Here is a 20,060-nt window from a genome sequence, read left to right as displayed (position 1 = left end):
CTTTCATTATGGAAACCGTAAGGAAAATATCATTCACTGTCAGTTAAGAAATAAATCTAGTAATCTCAATAATCATCTTTTCCACCACTACCTATCTGAATCAAAAAAATGTCCAAAATGCAATTCTTCGGATGAAGATAATTTCCACTTTTTCTTCTCTTGTCCATCTTATTCAGGTATTCACAGAAACTATTAATCTAGATCTAATTTTAAATGGCTCTACAAATCTTTCGAACACCTCCAATATCTTGATTTTTGAAGCAGTCCATTATTTTATTAAAAGTACTCAAAGGTTTTGATTCGCTTTTACATAATATTGTTGTATAATATCAAAAAATTGCATCGTATATATCATTTCCACATGAAACTGTATATATGTTCGGTTTTACAATTTATTATATTTAATTTTATTTTTATGTATATGTCATATTTATCGTTTATTATTTTCTGTATCCCTGGGAAAGAACTTATATAGGCTTTGCCTGTTGTTCAATCCTTTTCAAACGAATAAAATATTGTTTAACCTAAACAAAAAATGGGTGTGGCTCTGCTCCAGGGGGCGGGAATGCACCAAAAACAATAGGGATCATCCTTAGGGTATAAGGAAATAGTATACTAAGTTTGAAGAAAATCGAGTAAGAATTGCGCACTGTAGGCGACCCACAGACACACACACAGACAGGGGCGACAGCATTATAAGGCCACATTATGAATGTGGACATATAAAAATACAGATTTTAATCATGTATACCTACAGAATGTCTCCAAAACATTGATATTAAATCAGTGTTCTAAACCGAACTAAATATATCGTAAAAGAGGATGCCTGAGCAGTGGATTCACATAAAAACTGCTCTTTCTCCTTTTTTTTTTCTTTTTTTTTTTATATATTGGCGAACTCGTTTTTCGATATTGGCGAACACGTTTTTCGATATTTGAACTTGAATCTCAAAAATACAGATTTTAATCACGTATATATACAGAATGTCTCCAAAACTACATTTGATTAATTCAGTTTTTATGTGAATCCACTGCTCAGGTATCTTTAGTTCATTTTACAAAACTGATTTAATCAAATGTGTTTTGGAGACATTCAGTAGATATACATGATTTGAGATTCAAGTTTGAATATCGAACAAGCCAACAGTGAGGCTGATGTCCCCCGCCAAAATACCAAAATAAATAGATGACACATTAATTTATCGCACATTTATTTTTTTTAAAGTATCAAGCAATCAAACTGATTATCAACTATACACTTAAGTTTCATCACTCTCTATCAAAGTTATCTTGTCCTAAAGCATCAACCAACAAGGCATTGACCTAATCAACACATACACCAAGTTTGAACATTCTAGCTCAATTAGGAAGAGAGTTATCGTGCCCCAAAGTATCAACCAATCAAATTGCTTATCTCTGCTTACCCTAAGCGGAAAATGCTCATCTAATCAAATTGCTTATCTCTGCTTACCCTAAGCGGAAAATGCTCATCTTCGAACTCCATCAAGGCATTGACCTAATCAACACATACACCAAGTTTGAACATTCTAGCTCAATTAGGAAGAGAGTTATCGTGCCCCAAAGTATCAACCAATCAAATTGCTTATCTCTGCTTACCCTAAGCGGAAAATGCTCATCTTCGAACTCCATCAAGGCATTGACCTAATAAACACATACACCAAGTTTGAACATTCTAGCTCAATTAAAAGTTATCGTGTCCCAAAGCATCAACCAATCAAATTGCTTATCTCTGCTTACCCTAAGCGGAAAATGCTCATCTTCGAACTCCATCAAGGCATTGACCTAATCAACACATACACCAAGTTTGAACATTCTAGCCCAATTAGGAAGAGAGTTATCGTGTCCCAAAGCATCAACCAATCAAATTGCTTATCTCTGCTTACCCTAAGCGGAAAATGCTCATCTTCGAACTCCATCAAGGCATTGACCTAATAAACACATACACCAAGTTTGAACATTCTAGCTCAATTAGGAAGAGAGTTATTGTGTCCCAAAAAGTGTGACGGACAGACAGACGGACAGACAGACAGACAGACAGACGGACAGACAGACAGACAGACGGACGAACCCATTTTAATAGTCCCCTGCTTTCTTCGAAAGGCGGGGGACAAAAACGAGATTCACCAATATCGAAAATTGAGCTAGTTGTTTTTTGTTATTCGCCAATATCGAAAAACGAAGATAGAGCTAACTTCACACTGCCAACTAAATCGTCTATAAAAAAAAATTGCCCAAGGCAGATTGCGGCGGATTTTTTTTCTTGAGGTACTATGTACATACTTTCTTACAAAAGAGCAAAAATCATTTGTTTCAGATTTTTTTCCCCCAGGTCGGATTGTCTCCTACCAGCCTACTACACATAACTTTTAAATTGTGTATTCAAAGACCATTAAACTGATATTAGCAGAGATATTTGGCTCTGAGTTTATATAATACAGTAAACTTCGCATAAGTCGGATCTAAATGGACTGACCAATTTTATCTGAGTTACGCGAAGATCCAAGTTAGCCAAAGACCTAGTTCAGCTCTGAACATAGGTCTCATTGTCACCCTGTACCATGGGTACCATGTCGGTCGTATATGCCGGTCAGGACCTAGGGCAATGGAAAATGACCATAACTAGAGCTGACCCAACGGTAATTTTGCATGCCGGAAAGAGAGCCTTTTTTTTTTTCAAAACTCAATTTTCAAACATGGCTACGATCGACCTCCACTATGTAACTATACAATTGTACGGCCAGTACAGAATAATCCACACGTATATAAGCCATACAATCTTGTGACTGGTGTTATAGAGTTGTATACAGTCGTCAACAGATTATACGGAGTATTGTGTTGATAATGATGAGTGTCTGGTAGTAGAACAATTAAAAGTTAATTGTTAAGTGGGAATCTAATCAATGGCGTGAAGCGGTCCATTGTTAATCATTCACATATTGTTCACGTGTCATAAGAATTTTCTACAACAAAGCTGTTTACTGCCATTACGGTCACACACGATGTAAACAAGGTTATTACAATCTTCGAACCAGCGGCTGCCAGGCAGGATACGCCCACATTTTCGAGAGATGGATAGAGAACAAGCTAAAAAGAAAGCGATTTTTTGTACAATCAGGGGCCTTAATTCACTAAGTTACGGTCCGATATGTGCGAATATACAAAGAAACCGAGATATTTGGGTTATAAACTTACATTTCAAGTTTCAACAAAATCGGATAAAAATTGTGACCTCTATAGGGTCCACAATCTTGATATATAGATCGAGCGCCTGCTTCAGTTAATCATACTAAGAGAGGGAAATGTTAAAATATGAATATACACTACAAAAATACAAATGACAGCAATTTTACACTAACCGGAAGTGTCGCCAGTGATGATTACTTAATAGGCCCCATTGAAGAAAATAAACTGTTCTTCTCTCCCACCATGTGAAAAGGTTCTACTACAGCATTTACTGAGGTCTCAGTACATCTCTATGCTCTGGATAAATGCACTTGAACTAGATCCGACAATGGGGCGATGTCCTACTAATTATGGTTGGAAGGACAACGGTAACGGTTACTTTATTCCACATTGGTTTGATGGTGAAAGTCTACCACAGAAGGTGAATACCGATGATGAGAAGATAGCTGAAACAGTAGACGAGGGTACAGAAATTAGAGAAGATGATGCTGAAAATTTCGCAGATCATGATGCAGTTAATTTTATTGAAGGAGAGTATGATGCAGACACCGATATTGAAGAAGATCTCAATGTTGATGATATCCTTTTTGAGGACGTGAACAATCCGACGATGCTTGGTCTGATGATTGTGAGAGCAAAGATGTTGGTGAAGATGATGATGAAGATGATATTTAAACGAGGTTTAAATTATGTATGACTGTGATCGTAACTATTGATGTCCATGTTACCAGGAAAAGATTGGTCGTACATGGAATATATAGAAGACCATGGTATATATAGAAGAGTAACACTTTGGTTTAGATAATATAGCTACCCTGCCATTTATGCCCTGCCATCGTAATTTTGCAGTAGGAGATGCTTTAACATTTTGTGAATTTATAGCCTTATCAGGTACCCAATTTCATGAGGATGGAGCCTATTACGTAATCATCACTGGCGACACTGCCGGTCAGTGTAAAATTGCTGTCATTTGTATTTTTGTAGTGTATATACATATTTTAACATTGTGTAAAAAATCAGCCTTCCCTCTCAATGTATGATTATATATGAGGGTGGGGCCTATTACGTAATCATCACTGGCGACACTTCCGGTCAGTGTAAAATTGCTGTCATTTGTATTTTTGTAGTGTATATACATACTTAAACATTGTGTAAAAAAATCAGCCATCCCTCTCAATGTATTATATCTGAGGATGGGGCCTATTACGTAATCATCACTGGCGACACTTCCAGTCAGTGTAAAATTGCTGTCATTTGTATTTTTGTAGTGTATATTCATATTTTAACATTGTGTAAAAAAATCAGCCATCCCTCTCAATGTATGATTATATCTGATGCCTCATACCTGATGCCATGTTGTGGTATTTAACTGTCACTGTCGCCACTTCCGGTCAGTGTGAAATTGCTGGCAATGATGTAGGAATGTTTGGAACCGTCGAATGAATCATATTCAAAAAGTTTTAGCCATCCCTCACTTAGTATGAATAAATGAATTTTGGACAGCACTTGACCTCTGCTGTCCAAGGTCACTGTCAACAAAAAGTTGCTGTCAATGGTGTTTTTCGACTCAGTATTATCTATATATTAAATATTATCAAAATTGTCCATCCCTACCAAAGTATGATTAAAAGTGAAAATGGGCTCCCTTTAGGCCCACACACCACCTAAATGGGCAGGTTAATTCCCGGCAGCAATCCAGATGTTTGACTAGTAGGCATTGACAAACAATTATGCCCTATCAGACAATTTCCCTCTCTTAGTATGATTAACTGAAGCAGGCGCCCGGTCTAATACCATATTTTTACGCTATTTGAGAACGAACGGCGGCCATTTTGTCTGTCAATTTTGGGCCGATTTTCACGAAATTCAAACTCAGCTGTCCTTAGGGTGTAACAGTGATATAATGCTACGTTTTTTTAAATCAGATAAAAAATTTTCGTACAATCAGGGGCCATAATTCAGGAAGTTATGGTCCGATATGCGCGAATATCGAAAGGATCCGAGATCTTTGGGTTTTAAACTTACATTTTAAGTTTCAACAAAATCGGATTAAAATTGTGACCTCTATAGGGTCCACAACCTTGATATACCATATTTTTACATTATTTGAGAACGAAGGGCGTCCATTTTGTCTGTCAGTTTTGGGCCGATTTTCATGAAATTCGTACTCAGGTGTCCTTAGGGTGTAACGGTGATATAATAATAGGTTTTTTTAAATTGAATAAAAATTATGACCTCTAAAGGGTCCACAAGCTAAAAACGTGATTTTTCGTACAATCAGGGGCCATAATTCAGGAAGTTACTGTCCGATGTCCGCAAATATAAAAAAAAACCCGAGATATTTGGGGTATACATAAATTTCAAGCTTCAACAAAATCGGATAAAAATTGTGACCTCTATAGGGTCCACAAGCTAAAAACGTGATTTTTCGTACAAACAGGGGCCATAATCCATGAAGTTTCGATCCGATACATGCCAATATCGAAAGCAGCCGAGATCTTTTGGGGATAAACCTATATTTCAAGTTTCGGCGAAATCGGATAAGAATTGTGACCTGTAGAGAGTCCACAAACAATTGTGGACGTCCGGACTGACAGGGGCGACGGCATAATACGTCCACATGAAAATGTGGGCGTATAAAAACGTAATTTTTCGTACAAACAGGGGCCATAATTCATGAAGTTTCAATCCGATACATGCCAATATCGAAAGCAGCCGAGATCTTTTGGAGATAAACCTATATTTCAAGTTTCATCAAAATCGGATAAGAATTGTGACTTGTAGAGTGTCCACAAACAAATTGTGGATGGACGGACGGACAGGGGCGACGGCATAATACGTCCACATGAAAATGTGGGCGTATAAAAATTGTGACCTCTCTAGGGTCCACAACCTTGATGTACCATATTTTTAAGCTATTTGAGAACGAACGGCGGCCATTTTGTCTGTCAATTTTGGGCCGATTTTCACGAAATTTGAACTCAACATTCCTTAGGGTGTAACGGTGAAATAATAATACGTTTTTTTCTAATCGGATAAAAATTATGACCTCTATAGGATCCACAAGCTAAAAACGCGATTTTTCGTACAATCAGGGGCCATAATTCAGGAAGTTACAGTCTGATATGCGCAAATATCGAAAGGAACCAAGATCTTTGGGTTATAAACTTACATTTCAAGTTTCAACAAAATCGGATAAAAATTGTGACCTCTATAGGGTCAACAACCTTGATATACCATATTTTTACGCTATTTGGGAACGAACGGCGGCCATTATGTCTGTCAATTTTGGGCCGATTTTCCCGAAATTCGAACTCAACCTTCCTTAGGGTGTAACGGTGAAATAATAATAAGTTTTTTTAAATCGGATAAAAATTATGACCTCTATAGGGTCCACAAGCTAAAAACGCGATTATTCGTACAATCAGAGGCCATAATTCAGGAAGTTACGGTCCGATATGCGCAAATATCGAAAGGAATCCAGATCTTTGGGTTATAAACTTACATTTCAATTTTCAACAAAATTGGATAACCAGCGGCTACCAGGCAGGATACGCCCACATTTTCGAGAGATTGATTGAGAAGAAGATAACAAGAAAGTGATTTTTCCTACTATCAAGGGCCATAATTCAGGAAATTAAAATTCAATATGCGCGAATATCGAAAGGAACTGAGATCTTTTTGTTATAAACTTACATTTCAAGTTTCAACAAAATCAGATAAAAATTGTGACCTCTATAGGTTCCACAACCTTGATATACCATATTTTTACGCTATTTGAGAACGAACGGCGGACATTTTGTCTGTCAATTTTGGGCTGATTTTCACGAAATTCGAAGTCAGTCGTCCTTAGGGTGTAACGGTGATATAATAATACGGTTTTTAAAATCAGATAAAAATTATGACTTCTATAGGGTCCACAAGCTAAAAACGTGATTTTTCGTACAATCAGGGGCCATAATTCAGGAAGTTATGGTCCGATATGCGTGAATATCGAAAGGAAATGAAATCTTTGGGTTAAAAACTTATATTTCAAGTTTCAACAAAATCGGATAAAAATTGTGACCTCTATAGGGTCCACAACCTTGATATACCATATTCTTACGCTATTTGAGAACGAATGGCGGCCATTTTGTCTGTCAATTTTGGGTCGATTTTCACGGAATTCAAATTCACTCGTCCTTAGGGTGTAACGGTGATATAATAATACGGGTTTTTAAATCGGATAAAAATTATGACTTCTATAGGGTCCACAAGCTAAAAACGTGATTTTTCGTACAATCAGGGGCCATAATTCAGGAAGTTATGGTCCGATATGCGCGAATATCGAAAGAAACCGAGATCTTTGGGTTATAAACTTACATTCCAAGTTTCAAAAAAATCGGCTAAAAATTGTGAACTCTATCGGGTCCACAAGCTAAAAACATGATTTTTCGTACAATCAGGGGCCATAATCCATGAAGTTTTGATCCGATACATGCCAATATCGAAAGCTGCCGAGATCTTTTGGGGATAAACTTATATTTCAGGTTTCGTCAAGTATAAAAATGAACTATTGTTATTCAATTGACCTTGATGGAAACACTGGGTCAATATAAATGACTTTGGAATGGCTGAATTGCTGTCAAAAAATGATGTGTCACTACGCCGTAATGTTCAGTAAAAGTGAAATCTACAGCAAAGAATTATATTTATCTATTTGTGCATGTAAGAAGGGATTGAGTGATAAATAAAATCTCCTACTCGTCTTTTTTGATATCAAAAAATATCAACACTCATTGATAAAGTAAAAAAAAACTCGGCAGAGAATGTTCTTTTGTTACTTTATCAACTTGTGTTGAGATTTTTTGATATCAAAAAAGACTGGTAGGAGATTCTCTATATGTATCTTCATTTCAAAGTTATTGTATTACAACTCAAAATTATCCAGGTCAGTGTGTTTTCTATAGAGCATGTGCCATGGTAATTACGTGTGAGCTACTGAAATGTTTTTTCTACTGGCAATTCAGCTATTTCCTTATTTAAGTAGCCAAAACGGAATATTTAATTAATAAATAATTATCATAAGCCTTACTAATAGTCCAATATAATACATTTTTTTGTGTACCCCATGCAGACAAAGTGGTATAGACACGTGAATTCACAATACCCTACCATGAATAAAAAACATGAAATATGAATTTATCGGGTTATCAAAAATGACCTGCAGTGAAAATTTTGAAGTGGTACCCTGCCCTGTATGTTCAGGAACCGTCCTATTGAATCCTTATCGAAATAAAATCGGTTCCCAGTCAATTTTATTGGGCAACTTTTTACTGTTAAACAGTCGTGCATCAGTCTCTGTAAACGTCTGAACAATGTAAAGGAACATTTTAGGGAGAAAATATGATCTTGCTTATCTCGCTAGAGTTGGTATGTGCAACACAACATGCTGTTAAAAATCTGTCCCCTTCTGCTAAACATTGTAGTCTAGATGTGGCTTGGCCATATAAGACGAAACGAAATTTAGGTAAGCTGGGGTGGGGAAAAATTAAAATCGTTGAAAAACTGAGAAACTTCAGTCAATTACAATCAAATTTTTTCAAAAATTCCAATTTCGTTTCGTCTTATATGGCCGAGTTGCGCAAATTTGTGCGCTGCCCTGTATATGGATTTCAATGGCTTCAGCTAGGCCGTATTTTTAACAGCATGTTGTGAACATACTGCCGATCTGACTTAGGTGAAGGAAGAAAGCCAGAATTAGATTAAATGCACCAAACATTTTGATCCGAGTTAAGCAAAGATCCTACTTAGGAAATCCGACTTAGGCACAGAAATTTAATAAGAAAACCATGCAGGATCAAAGGGTCCAAACGATTTTCCGAGTTGAGCGAAGATCCGACTTATGCGAGGTTTACTGTACATCATAACATTAATTTCAAGAAAAACTACTAAAACAAAACAACCAACCAAAACCAGCAAATTTTAGATACTGAAAAATTTGTAAAAATATTCATGTCATATCTGAAATAAGAGGCCTGTGACAATGTGTCTTGTTTAGCCAGAGATGGTCACATATACACAATGTACTTTACATTAGACTAACATTCAAAGTATACATACCTGTGACTGGGGAAGTGAAATACGGGTAATGTCATCACCAGCTCTATAAGGACTCCATGTCTCAATGCCATTATTTGGAAAATTTTCATAACTTGTAAAGGCATGATTCAAATACATAGGAGTATGTTTTTTCTCTGTTGAAAAAGAAAACAAAAACATATATTTTAGTCAAAAAATGAACCAAATTGATTAAACATCTTGTCAACAGAACAACTATAGGTCATTTTGGAAGTAACTGTTTTCGTAAATCTTTTTTTGATGATTTTGTAATGAGCATGTCTGCCAGGTTTGGCATGTGGGGCTGAAACCATAACCACTAGGGTGTTTCACTTTTCACTTTTTTTAGAATTTCTAAGGTTTCTACCTGTCACCGAAGTCCACTTGGGGTCAAACTTACATCGTAATATTTTCAGAATTTTCTTGCCAAAAATGGCTGCCGGCGGCCATTTTTGGCAAGAAAATTCTGAAAATATTACGGTGTAAGTTTGACCCCGAGTGGACTTTGGTGACGGGTAGAAACCTTAGAAATTCCAAAAAAAGTGAAAAGTGAAACACCCTAATAACCACATTGATGACAAAACAGAAGATCTGTAAAGTGCCTTTATTGAGTAATATTTAGTGCATGTGTAAAGTCTTTCTTTAGCTGACCAAACCTGCTTGGTGCCATTCTAATATATTATTATGTACCAGTTTTCAAAATTATATGAGATTTGTAAAACCATAAAAAGACTCATTAATATTGTATTTATTTGAAAGGACGAGAAAATCTCTCTATATACTTGCCTTCTACAACATTTTCTGGGATGGGCTTTTTACTGAAAATATCAACAATATCAATGTAAGATAGTCATGCGTAGAAATACGCCCACACAGCAGCTATGTCTCGAAAAAAACAATAGCCACAGACAGATGTTGAGTAAATTTGATAAAGATCGCCTTCCAAAAATTGAATCTCTATCGTGTTCACAAGCTTTTACAGAAGGTTGCAGAATACTGAATATTAAAAGGCTTAATTTTGAAAGAGATGGATGAGGAACTGGGAAAATCAACAGGGCTCATCCTGTCATTGTCCCAGTGCTTCACATCGAATTAGAAAAAACAGCGACTGCCAGGCAGGATACGCCCACATTTTGCAAGAGATGGATAGAGAACAAGCTAAAAACAAACAGGATTTTTTGTACAATCAGGGGCAATAATCCTGAAAGTTATGATCTGAAATGCACAAATATCAAAAGGGACTGAGATTTTTGGGATCTAAAGATATGTTTTAAGTTTCATCAAAATCGGGTCCACAACCTTCGCATTGCATACTTTTACACATTTTGTGTACAAAGAGCGGACATTTTGCAGGGCAGTTTCATTTCGATTATCCCAAAATTCGAATTCAACATTCATTTAAATCATTATGGTGGAATGGTGATATATTTAAACGTTTTTTAAAATCCGAAATCAATCAAAATTACGGTGAAACGGTGATATATTCAAACATTTTTTTAAATTGGATAATAATTGTGACCTCTAGAGGGATCACAAGCCAAAATCATGATTTTTCGTACAATCAGGGGCCATAATTCAGGAAGTTACGGTCCGATATGAGCGAATATCGAAAGGAACCAAGATCTTGGGGTTACAAACTTATATTTCAAGTTTTATCAAAATCAGAAGAACATTGTAACCTCTAGAGGATCCATAATATTCATATATAGTCTGGAGGCTCAGCGCGGGGGGTCCATCAAATGGGCACAAAACCAGACCCAACTTTTCTAGAGTAAAATTTTGCGTAGAATACGATGCCGAGTGGGGCGTTTTTGAGTTATTTGGGGTCAAAGGTCAAATGGGTTCATTTGCACTGAAAGTGAATGCGCGGTCATTCTTGTATCATGAAAATAAGCTGAAAATGATCGAAAGTAATCACACTTTCAATAAAAATGTAAACTTGCTAAAAAACAATTAAATAGTTCCATGGCTGGACTCCAGTCTGCAGGCCGCGTTACAAAGCCTGCCAAAATTTTCCCCGCAAACATTTACCAATACGACATATATATCCTGTGAACTACTATGTATTACGAAATTCGAATTCAACCATCCTTAGGGTGTAACTGTGATATATTCAAATGGTTTAGAAATCGGATAAAAATTATAACCTTTATTAGGGTCCACAAAATAAAAACGCGATTTTCCGTACAATCAGGAGCCATAATTCAGGAAGTTAGGGTCCGATATGTGTGAATATCGAAAAGAACCGAGATCTTTGGTTATAAACTTACATTTCAAGTTTCATCAAAATCAGAAGAAAATTGTGACCTCTAGAGAGTCCACAACCTTGATATATCATATTTTTACGCTATTTGAATACGAGGGGCGGCCATTTTGTCTGTCAGTTTTGGTTCGATTTTTACGAAATTCACAGTCAACCATCCTTAGGAGGTAACGGTGATATATTTGAACGTTTTTTTAAATCGGATAAAAATTATGACCTCTATATGGTCCACACGCTAAAAACACGATTTTTTCGTAAATCAGGGGCCATAATTCAGCAAGTTACAGTCTGATATGTGCGAATATCGAAAGGAACCTAGATCTTTGGCTTATAAACCTACATTTCAAGTTTCAACAAAATCGGATAAAAATTGTGACCTCTATAGGGTCCACAAGCTAAAAACGAGATTTTTAGTACATGCCAATATCGAAAGGAACCAAGATCTTAGGGAGATAAACCTATATTTTAAGTTTCATTGAAATCGGATATGAATAATGACCTCTAGAGTGTCCACAAACAATTGTGGACGGAGGGACAGGGGCGACGGCAATATATGTCCACATGAAAATGTGGGCGTATAAAAATCAGAGTTTTGATTCGCACCAAAATCGAACTCGTTCCAATTCTATTCATTCTTAACCAAAATACTGAAAGATAGGTTGCCAGGTAATTAAACATACACCCACAGCAGGTTAATCGTCCAGGCACTCAACAAAAGTTGTCGCATATTTTTACTTTTTTCGGTAATCAAACATTCATAAAACACTAAAGTCTGATTAAGAGTAACAACTCATTAAGTAATCATCAGATAATCATAAATTTAAAATCAATTGGATATTAACTTTAGCCTCTCGAGCGTCCACAAGCAATTGTGGATGCCGGACTTCATACATATTTCACATTTTACATAAAAAAGCAGGGACTGTAACTCTAGCATGAAAGGTCTAATGCGTACCAAATCCTAACTCATCCAAAAACTTTTGATCCTGAACACATATTTAAAGTTTCATCAGAATCAGACAAAAATACTCATCTCTGGAGGGTCCACAAATTTGGTACATATTTCACATTTTGCATAAAAGATCTTTTGATCTTTTATATATCATCCAAATCGGACAAAAATTGTGGCCTCTAGAGGGTCCACAACATGGGTTCCACGTTGGCCGTATATGCCAGTCGGTACCGTGGGCTATGGAAAATGACCATAACTTGGTCTGAACCATTGGTCATTTTGCATGCCGGAAAAATAGCCTTTTTTTTTCAAAACCCAATTTTCAAACATGGCCACGATCGACCTCCACTATTTCACTAAAATTGTACGGCCAGTACAGAATATAGAAGCCACATAATCTCATGATTGGTGTTATAGAGTTGTATATGTAGTCGTCAACAGATTATACTGAGTATTGTGTTGATAATTAATGATGAGTGTCTGGTAGTAGAACAATCAAAGTTAATTGATATGTAGGAATCTTATCAATGGCATGAAGCTGTCCATTCTTAGTCAATCACATTTTGTCCACGTGTCATAAGAATTTTCTAGAACAAAGCCGTTTATCCAGTGATGGGATTTCGCCTGTATATTCCGGACATGTCCGACGCTATTTTCCGAACGTCCAAAATTGTCTGACCAGGAATATGGCCAATTGGACATCAAGATATGGTGAATAATATTCAAAATTCTAAAATTAACATATTCTACTGAGTGTATAACTACCACTCAACCCGATTATCGTTCATAATAGGCTGGATTAAATGGGCTAAAATCAAATGTTAAAGTGCTGTCAATTAATGGTGCCAAGATTTTCAACATTGTCAAAAATCTACAGCGCATGGATCTCAGCATGTATGACAAAATTATCATTCAGGCTGGAGGGAATGACGTATCAGAGCTACGGTCCTTATCTGATATTACATATGACCTGAAAAGAACAGTGGACATTATTAGAAAGAAAAGGCCAAATGCACATATTTTCATCTGTGAGGCTACACCAAGACATGACCAGGCAGGACAAAATATCGATCATAACATTCAATTTTATAACAATGTCCTTCGTGAGTTTTGTGTTCAAAAGGCAGTAAATCTAATTCGAGTGTTTGATTCAATAAAATCTGACTACAGACATATTTGGAAAGACAATATTCACTTGTCTGACAGAGGTACATCTGCACTACTACATATTTATGAAGAATATGTAGACATTATCAAGGAAAGACTAGACATTAACAATAGTTTCATTAAACCCTGTTTCTTCTGTGGTATTTCGGGTCATACAAAAGACACGTGTAAAATTGGTACCAAGGTTACATGTTACCGGTGTAATATTGAGGGTCATAAAGCGAATTATTGTAAAGCATTTCATAGGCAATATTGTACAGATAGGTACTAGGATAAAGGCAATGTTTTTGAAGCCGGAAAATCTACGTATGATTCTGATTTAATTGATTATAATAATTTTATGCAATATATGACCAACACCACTAATATTTTTGATTATTCTATTGAACCATTGATTGATAACTTCCACTGTTTCACTAATGTAACTCTTTCAAGTAATAGCACAACTAATGATACTGAAACGTCCTTCGATAATCCTGTTGCTACTGATAATAATAGTCTGATTTTTGAAGATCATAAAAGTAATGATCCAACGATGCATAAAGGCGACCTCAGCAGTCAGTTTATTGACTCTGATGTAACCCTCGATTCATTACAATCCATCAATTATCCCTCTGTTTCCACTTTATTTTCAACCAAACGTAAAGGTTTTAAAATAGGTCATTTAAATATAAATAGACTTTTCGGTAAAATTGATGAAGTAAGGGATTTAATTTTGCAAGATAATGAAAATTTTAATGTCATGGGCTTTTCTGAAACGTTTTTACATTCTGAAATTGACGATAAATTTATTAATATCTTTGGTTATGATCTGATCAGAAAAGATCGACTGAGCAAAAGTGGCGGAGGCCTTATCTTATATGTAAATTCAGATCTAAAATATTCAAGAAAACTTGATTATGAACATCAAAATATCGAATCCATTTGGATTGAACTCCATCCAGAATATGAAAAATCATTTTTATTATGTCTTGTATATAGACCACCTTCTTCGTGTACAGGTTGGTTTGATGATTTTGAAACTAGTTTAAATTCCATAAATACTGGTCAATCTATTTATGTAATAGGAGATTTTAATATAGATTATTCAACTACTGTTCCAAAACGATGGGAAAACATAATCAATATGCAGGGATTACATCAATTAATTACTGCCCCTACACGCTGTTTTAAAAATTCTTCTACTGTCATTGACCATCTATATACAAACACACCGGATAATATTGTTGAAATTAAAGTTCCTCAATATGGTATTAGTGACCATTTTCCGATTATTTTTATCATTGGAAACTGCAAGAGAAAAATCACAAAACACAACCACTTGGAAATTCTATACAGAAATTACAAAAACTTTGATGATTCTAATTTTATTAATGATCTTGCTAAAATTCCATTTGAACTAGTCGAGTCAATTGATGACCCAAATTCTGCCCTTGATACTTGGTATAACCTTTTTATAGGTGTTTTAGACTGCCATGCTCCGCAAAAGCGAAAAAGAGTAAAAAGATACTATCAACCGAAGTGGTTTAATGAGGAAATAAATAAAGCCCGAAAGTTCAGGGACTTCTTTAAAGCCTCCAAGAGGTGTGACGACTATAGAATATGGAGAAATAAAACCAAAAATCTCATTAATAAAGCCAAAAAAAACTTTATCAAGGACTCTATCGAAAATGAAGAGCAATCTAAAAACATATGGAGATATTTTAGTGACATACAGAATAAACCCAATAATTGCCCTTATCCCAATAGTATTATATATGGAAAAACAACAGTTAATGATCTAAATGCTATTGCTAATGTGATGAATGATTACTTCACTAATTTAACTGATGACATTAAGCCCCCCTATACACCACTTTCTCAAGAGTGCAAACGAAAGATATCAGATTACGTAAATGATAAGATTCCCCCAAATAACAACTTTTCTATTAATTGTATTACTACCACAGAGGTATTAAAACATTTATTGAGTTTAAATAGTAACAAAGCCATTGGGTGTGATGGTATTGGACCCAAAATTTTAAAATTGTCTGCGTATACAATTTGTAGCAGTTTGACATATATCATTAATCTTTGTATTTCTCAAAACATGTTCCCCAGTGCCCTTAAACTGGCTAAAATTATTCCTATACATAAGAAGGGAGCTAAAGATGATCCGAACAATTATAGGCCAATCTCAATTCTCCCCACAATTTCAAAAATATTCGAAAGGCACTTGAGCACTCAAATTCAAACTTATTTGGAAACCTTCAATGTTCTTTATGCTTACCAATCTGGATTTAGATCAAATCATTCATGTGCTACTGCACTGATCCGAATGACAGATAATTGGCTTGATGCTATCAATAATGGTACGATGAGTGGTATAGTGTATCTTGATTTTAGCAAAGCATTTGATCTCATTGATCATAAGCTTATTATTGAAAAACTACATCTTTATCGATTTGATAATAATTCACAAATTTTGATTGAATCATATCTTGACTCACGGAAGCAAAAAGTATGTTTAGGATCAATTACCTCCTCAATTACTACAGTCAAATGCGGGGTTCCACAAGGTTCGATCCTGGGTCCTCTCCTATTCCTAATTTTTATAAATGATCTCCCACTCAATATTGAATCAAGTCAGATAGATTTGTTTGCTGATGACAGTACCCTGCATTGTTCACACAAAGATATTTTATCCATCGCCAAAAATCTCCAAAATGATCTCTATTTGGTTGCTAAATGGTGTGAAAACAATGGGATGGTAATCAATCCTTTGAAAACAAAATCAATGCTGATTTCAACAAAACACAAAAGAAATCAGAAAAACCTAACTTTATCACTCCATGGTGAGAAAATTGAGACAGTTACTACCGCAAAATTACTTGGAATTCAAATTGACCAAGACCTTAATTGGGAAGCACAGATAGCAGATATGTCTAAAAAACTTTCATCAAAAATATTTCTCCTAAATAAGATAAAAGATCATTTACCTTACGAGACAAGAATTTTGTTTTATAACAGTTACATACTACCAATATTTGATTATTGCTCTATTATTTGGGGAAATGCTACCAAAAGTAGATTAGACATTCTTTTAAAATTACAAAAGAGGGCAGCAAGAGCTATTCTTGATGCACCGATTGAAACTCCGTCCACCTCTTTATTTACTAAACTCGGTTGGCTTACCCTTACACAGAGGATTCTTTACAATAAAATTGTCTTATCATTCAAAATTATTACATTTAATACTCCACTTTATCTAAATTTCCATTTTATTGAAAAATCTCTTGTTTCCAAAACGGATATCTTGCTCCGTTCACAGACCAGTAAATCTCTTTTTCTTCAAAAATGCAAAACGGAATCCATGAAACGTACTTTTCATTATTCTGCATGTCTTTTATGGAACAATCTGCCTTTTGATATAAAGATGTGTAAAAATGTTGAAAATTTTAAGATTAAACTGAAAACTCATTTATTTTGCACACTGAAGGAACCATAATATTCAACTGATGACATACTTATTATTTTTAACTTGCAACTGCATTCTATTTTATTTTGTGTGTAATTATAGTGTTCTTCCTATATTCTACTTGTATAATGTATGTTTTGTAGTTTGGGAGTGACTTATCAAACTTCCCACTTTAAAATGCTATTGCATTTCTAATGATTTTAAATTTATCCTGATATTACATGTATATATGTCTTTGTAGTTTAGGAGGGACCTATGGAAGATTAGTTTTTTTTTTGCAAACTAAATACGTTGCCTCATTAAATAAAGTTTTTATTATTATTATTATTATTATTGATTAGGTAATAAAGTGATCAACGTATTTATCGTGTTATACCGTCTATACACCTACCAGATTATCGTTAATAATAGGCTGGATTGATTAGGTAATTAAAAGATCAACGTATTTATCGTGTTATACCGTCTATACACCTACCTTGATTAACTGCTTAATCTGCCATGAATGACTGACTTAATCTTTTATTGGACAATTTATCAATCTAATCTTACAGAAGTCATTGCTTTACCCTTGTCGGACTATTCATCAATACAATAAGAGTGATTATAATTTTAACCTACGTGTTTACCTCGTGGTTTCTACATTCACTTGTCGGAAATTTTAATCACAGCATGTACCAACCAAAAGCATGTATAAACTAGTCTTAGATGTCACATATCGTAAGAGTATATAACACCCCAAATCAATGGACACATGGATAGAGAATAAGCTAAAAACAAAAGCAATTTTTCGTACAATCAGTCGCCATTATCCAGAAAGTTATGGTCTGAAATACGCAAATATCGAGAGGGACAGAGATCTTTGGAATATAAAAATATATTTTAAGTTAAATCAAAATCGGAGAAAAATTGTGACCTCTAGAGAGAGAGAGAGAAACGGGGTTTAACGTCCACTCGACACAAACAAGGTCATTTCGGGACTAACATATGGTTTAATTTTATTTCAATAATTCCCTTGCGCGTAGGGGTCTTTAGCAGTGGGAGGAAACTGGAAGACCCGGAGAAAACCCACGAGGTTGGACAGGTGACCCTACTCCTTGTCACGTACAACCAGGGATTCGAAACCACGCCAGTTGACTCAATGACAGGTCGTATGATACAGCACGCACGTGCTAACCATTTGGCCATCCAACCCCCCCTGACCTCTAGAGGGTCCATAACCTTTGTATTACATACTTTTATACACAATTTGCGTACAAGGAGTGGCCATTTTGTAGGGCAGTTTCGTTTCGATTTTGCCAAAATTAACCTTCCTTATGGTGGAATGGTGATATATTTAAATGATTTTTAAAATCTAGAGAAACCATAAACTAAAAAACACGATTTTTCGTACAATCAAGGGCCGTAATCCAGGTAGTTATGGTCTGATATATGTGACCGGCCACATCTAAATGAGTCGGAATCCGCGAGAATCAATAATGAGATAAAGACAAAATAAGTGAAAATATTGATTTTGAACGGAATTGGGATTTTCACAAAAATGAGTCTATAAATATACTATCTATCGACACAGAAGATCAAAATAGCAATAAAACATTTTAAAACACCTGTATTTTAACGTTTTGTAAGAGTAGCGTATTCTTAAATCTGTCCTATTTCTTAAAATTCTCAACGAAATTAGTTATTTGTCTTCGCTGGCAGCCGGACGACCGGTCATTCCTCTTGCATAACAATTGGCATCGTTGTAAAGCGGAGCATCTCTAGTTTATAAATATGATCAAAATATTGTCGATGAATTGATTTTGAACGGATACAATCAAGTTTTAAAACCCTCCAATAATATAAATAAACACCGCCTGTTGCCATGCTATCCACACAACTCCTTTGTTTATTGGCCCAGACACCACGTGCAAGACATTATCCATAAATAGTTGGTTTTGGCGATAATGTTTTTGGGTACTTACATGCGATTCACTCTGGTAAGTGGCAGAAAAAAAAAATTCTGATCGTAGAGATTGCCGTTGAGTGTTAATCGAAACCACGTGGCTGATGATGTAAATTAATCGACAAGCGGGTGTGTCATTGAGTAATACTATTACTAATCAACTGTCACAGGTCAATGATAAAGCCGTCGACAACTCATTATTTACTCCGAATAATTAATCCAAGTGGTGATTATTTGATATCTCATAATATCATCTTTAAAAAAATAATCTATAGGCCTTAAATGGAAATAAACAAAATGGCCAATAATTTTTCTTTTCGAAGAGAATTTTATTGATAGCTGAATTCTGTTTACCGTCGCTTCTTCATACGGTATGCAAAGTAAGGAATGCATCTGGGATATTATTGTTTAAAATTTTCTTATCACAATGGGTCGAAAAAATGAGAACGACCAACAAGCCGAAATGCGACGATTCTCAGTCTGCCATTGAGTATCCTCTGAATAATGTTGATATTTACATCAAAGTCAAAATGCACGAAAGTGTACGTAAGCATTTCTTGACTATGAAATTGACATTTCTATAGGGACTCATATTTTGATAACGTCACGGTACCTGAAAATAATAATAGACCTATCGTACACGCAAAATCTTATTTTAATTCACGTGTTAAATGAACATGCGTACAGCTGTGGCGGCTTCTTTGATGATTATCCAATCAACAATCTTAATCTCCTGACCACTAGCTGGCACTAAGGAGTTAATCTCACTAAAGTTATATTATACACAAATGAGTATTAATGTATAGATTGTTCTTCAGTATAACACTATCATGTGAATATTATGCCGTATGTGTTGTGGATGTTTCGTTACGAAAGGAGTGCATTTATTACGATTTTCGTCGTCAGCACCCTTGAAATCCTAAATAAAAAACATAATAAACGACAAAATATAGCAAATAAATTGCGGAAATAGTCG

General features: G+C 35.3%; 1 protein-coding gene across 2 annotated transcripts in view; it reads right to left on the bottom strand.

Moving 5' to 3' along the window:
* Nucleotides 1-20,060, bottom strand: part of LOC126825373 (mucin-2) — a 116,043-nt gene that overhangs the window by 18,439 nt on the left and 77,544 nt on the right. For both annotated transcript variants that reach the window (XM_050554970.2, XM_050554971.2), the window contains 2 exons: nucleotides 10,090-10,121; nucleotides 9,307-9,440 (listed from right to left, as the gene is read on the bottom strand). In XM_050554970.2, the coding sequence (XP_050410927.1) occupies nucleotides 9,307-9,440; nucleotides 10,090-10,121 (166 nt within the window). The remainder of the gene's footprint in view (nucleotides 1-9,306; nucleotides 9,441-10,089; nucleotides 10,122-20,060) is intronic.

This window comes from Patella vulgata, chromosome 6, assembly GCF_932274485.2.
Source record: "Patella vulgata chromosome 6, xgPatVulg1.2, whole genome shotgun sequence".
In the NCBI taxonomy this organism is placed as follows: Eukaryota; Metazoa; Mollusca; class Gastropoda; family Patellidae; genus Patella; species Patella vulgata.
Note: the sequence above shows the minus strand (reverse complement) of the source record. Positions and strands in the feature narration are given on the sequence as shown.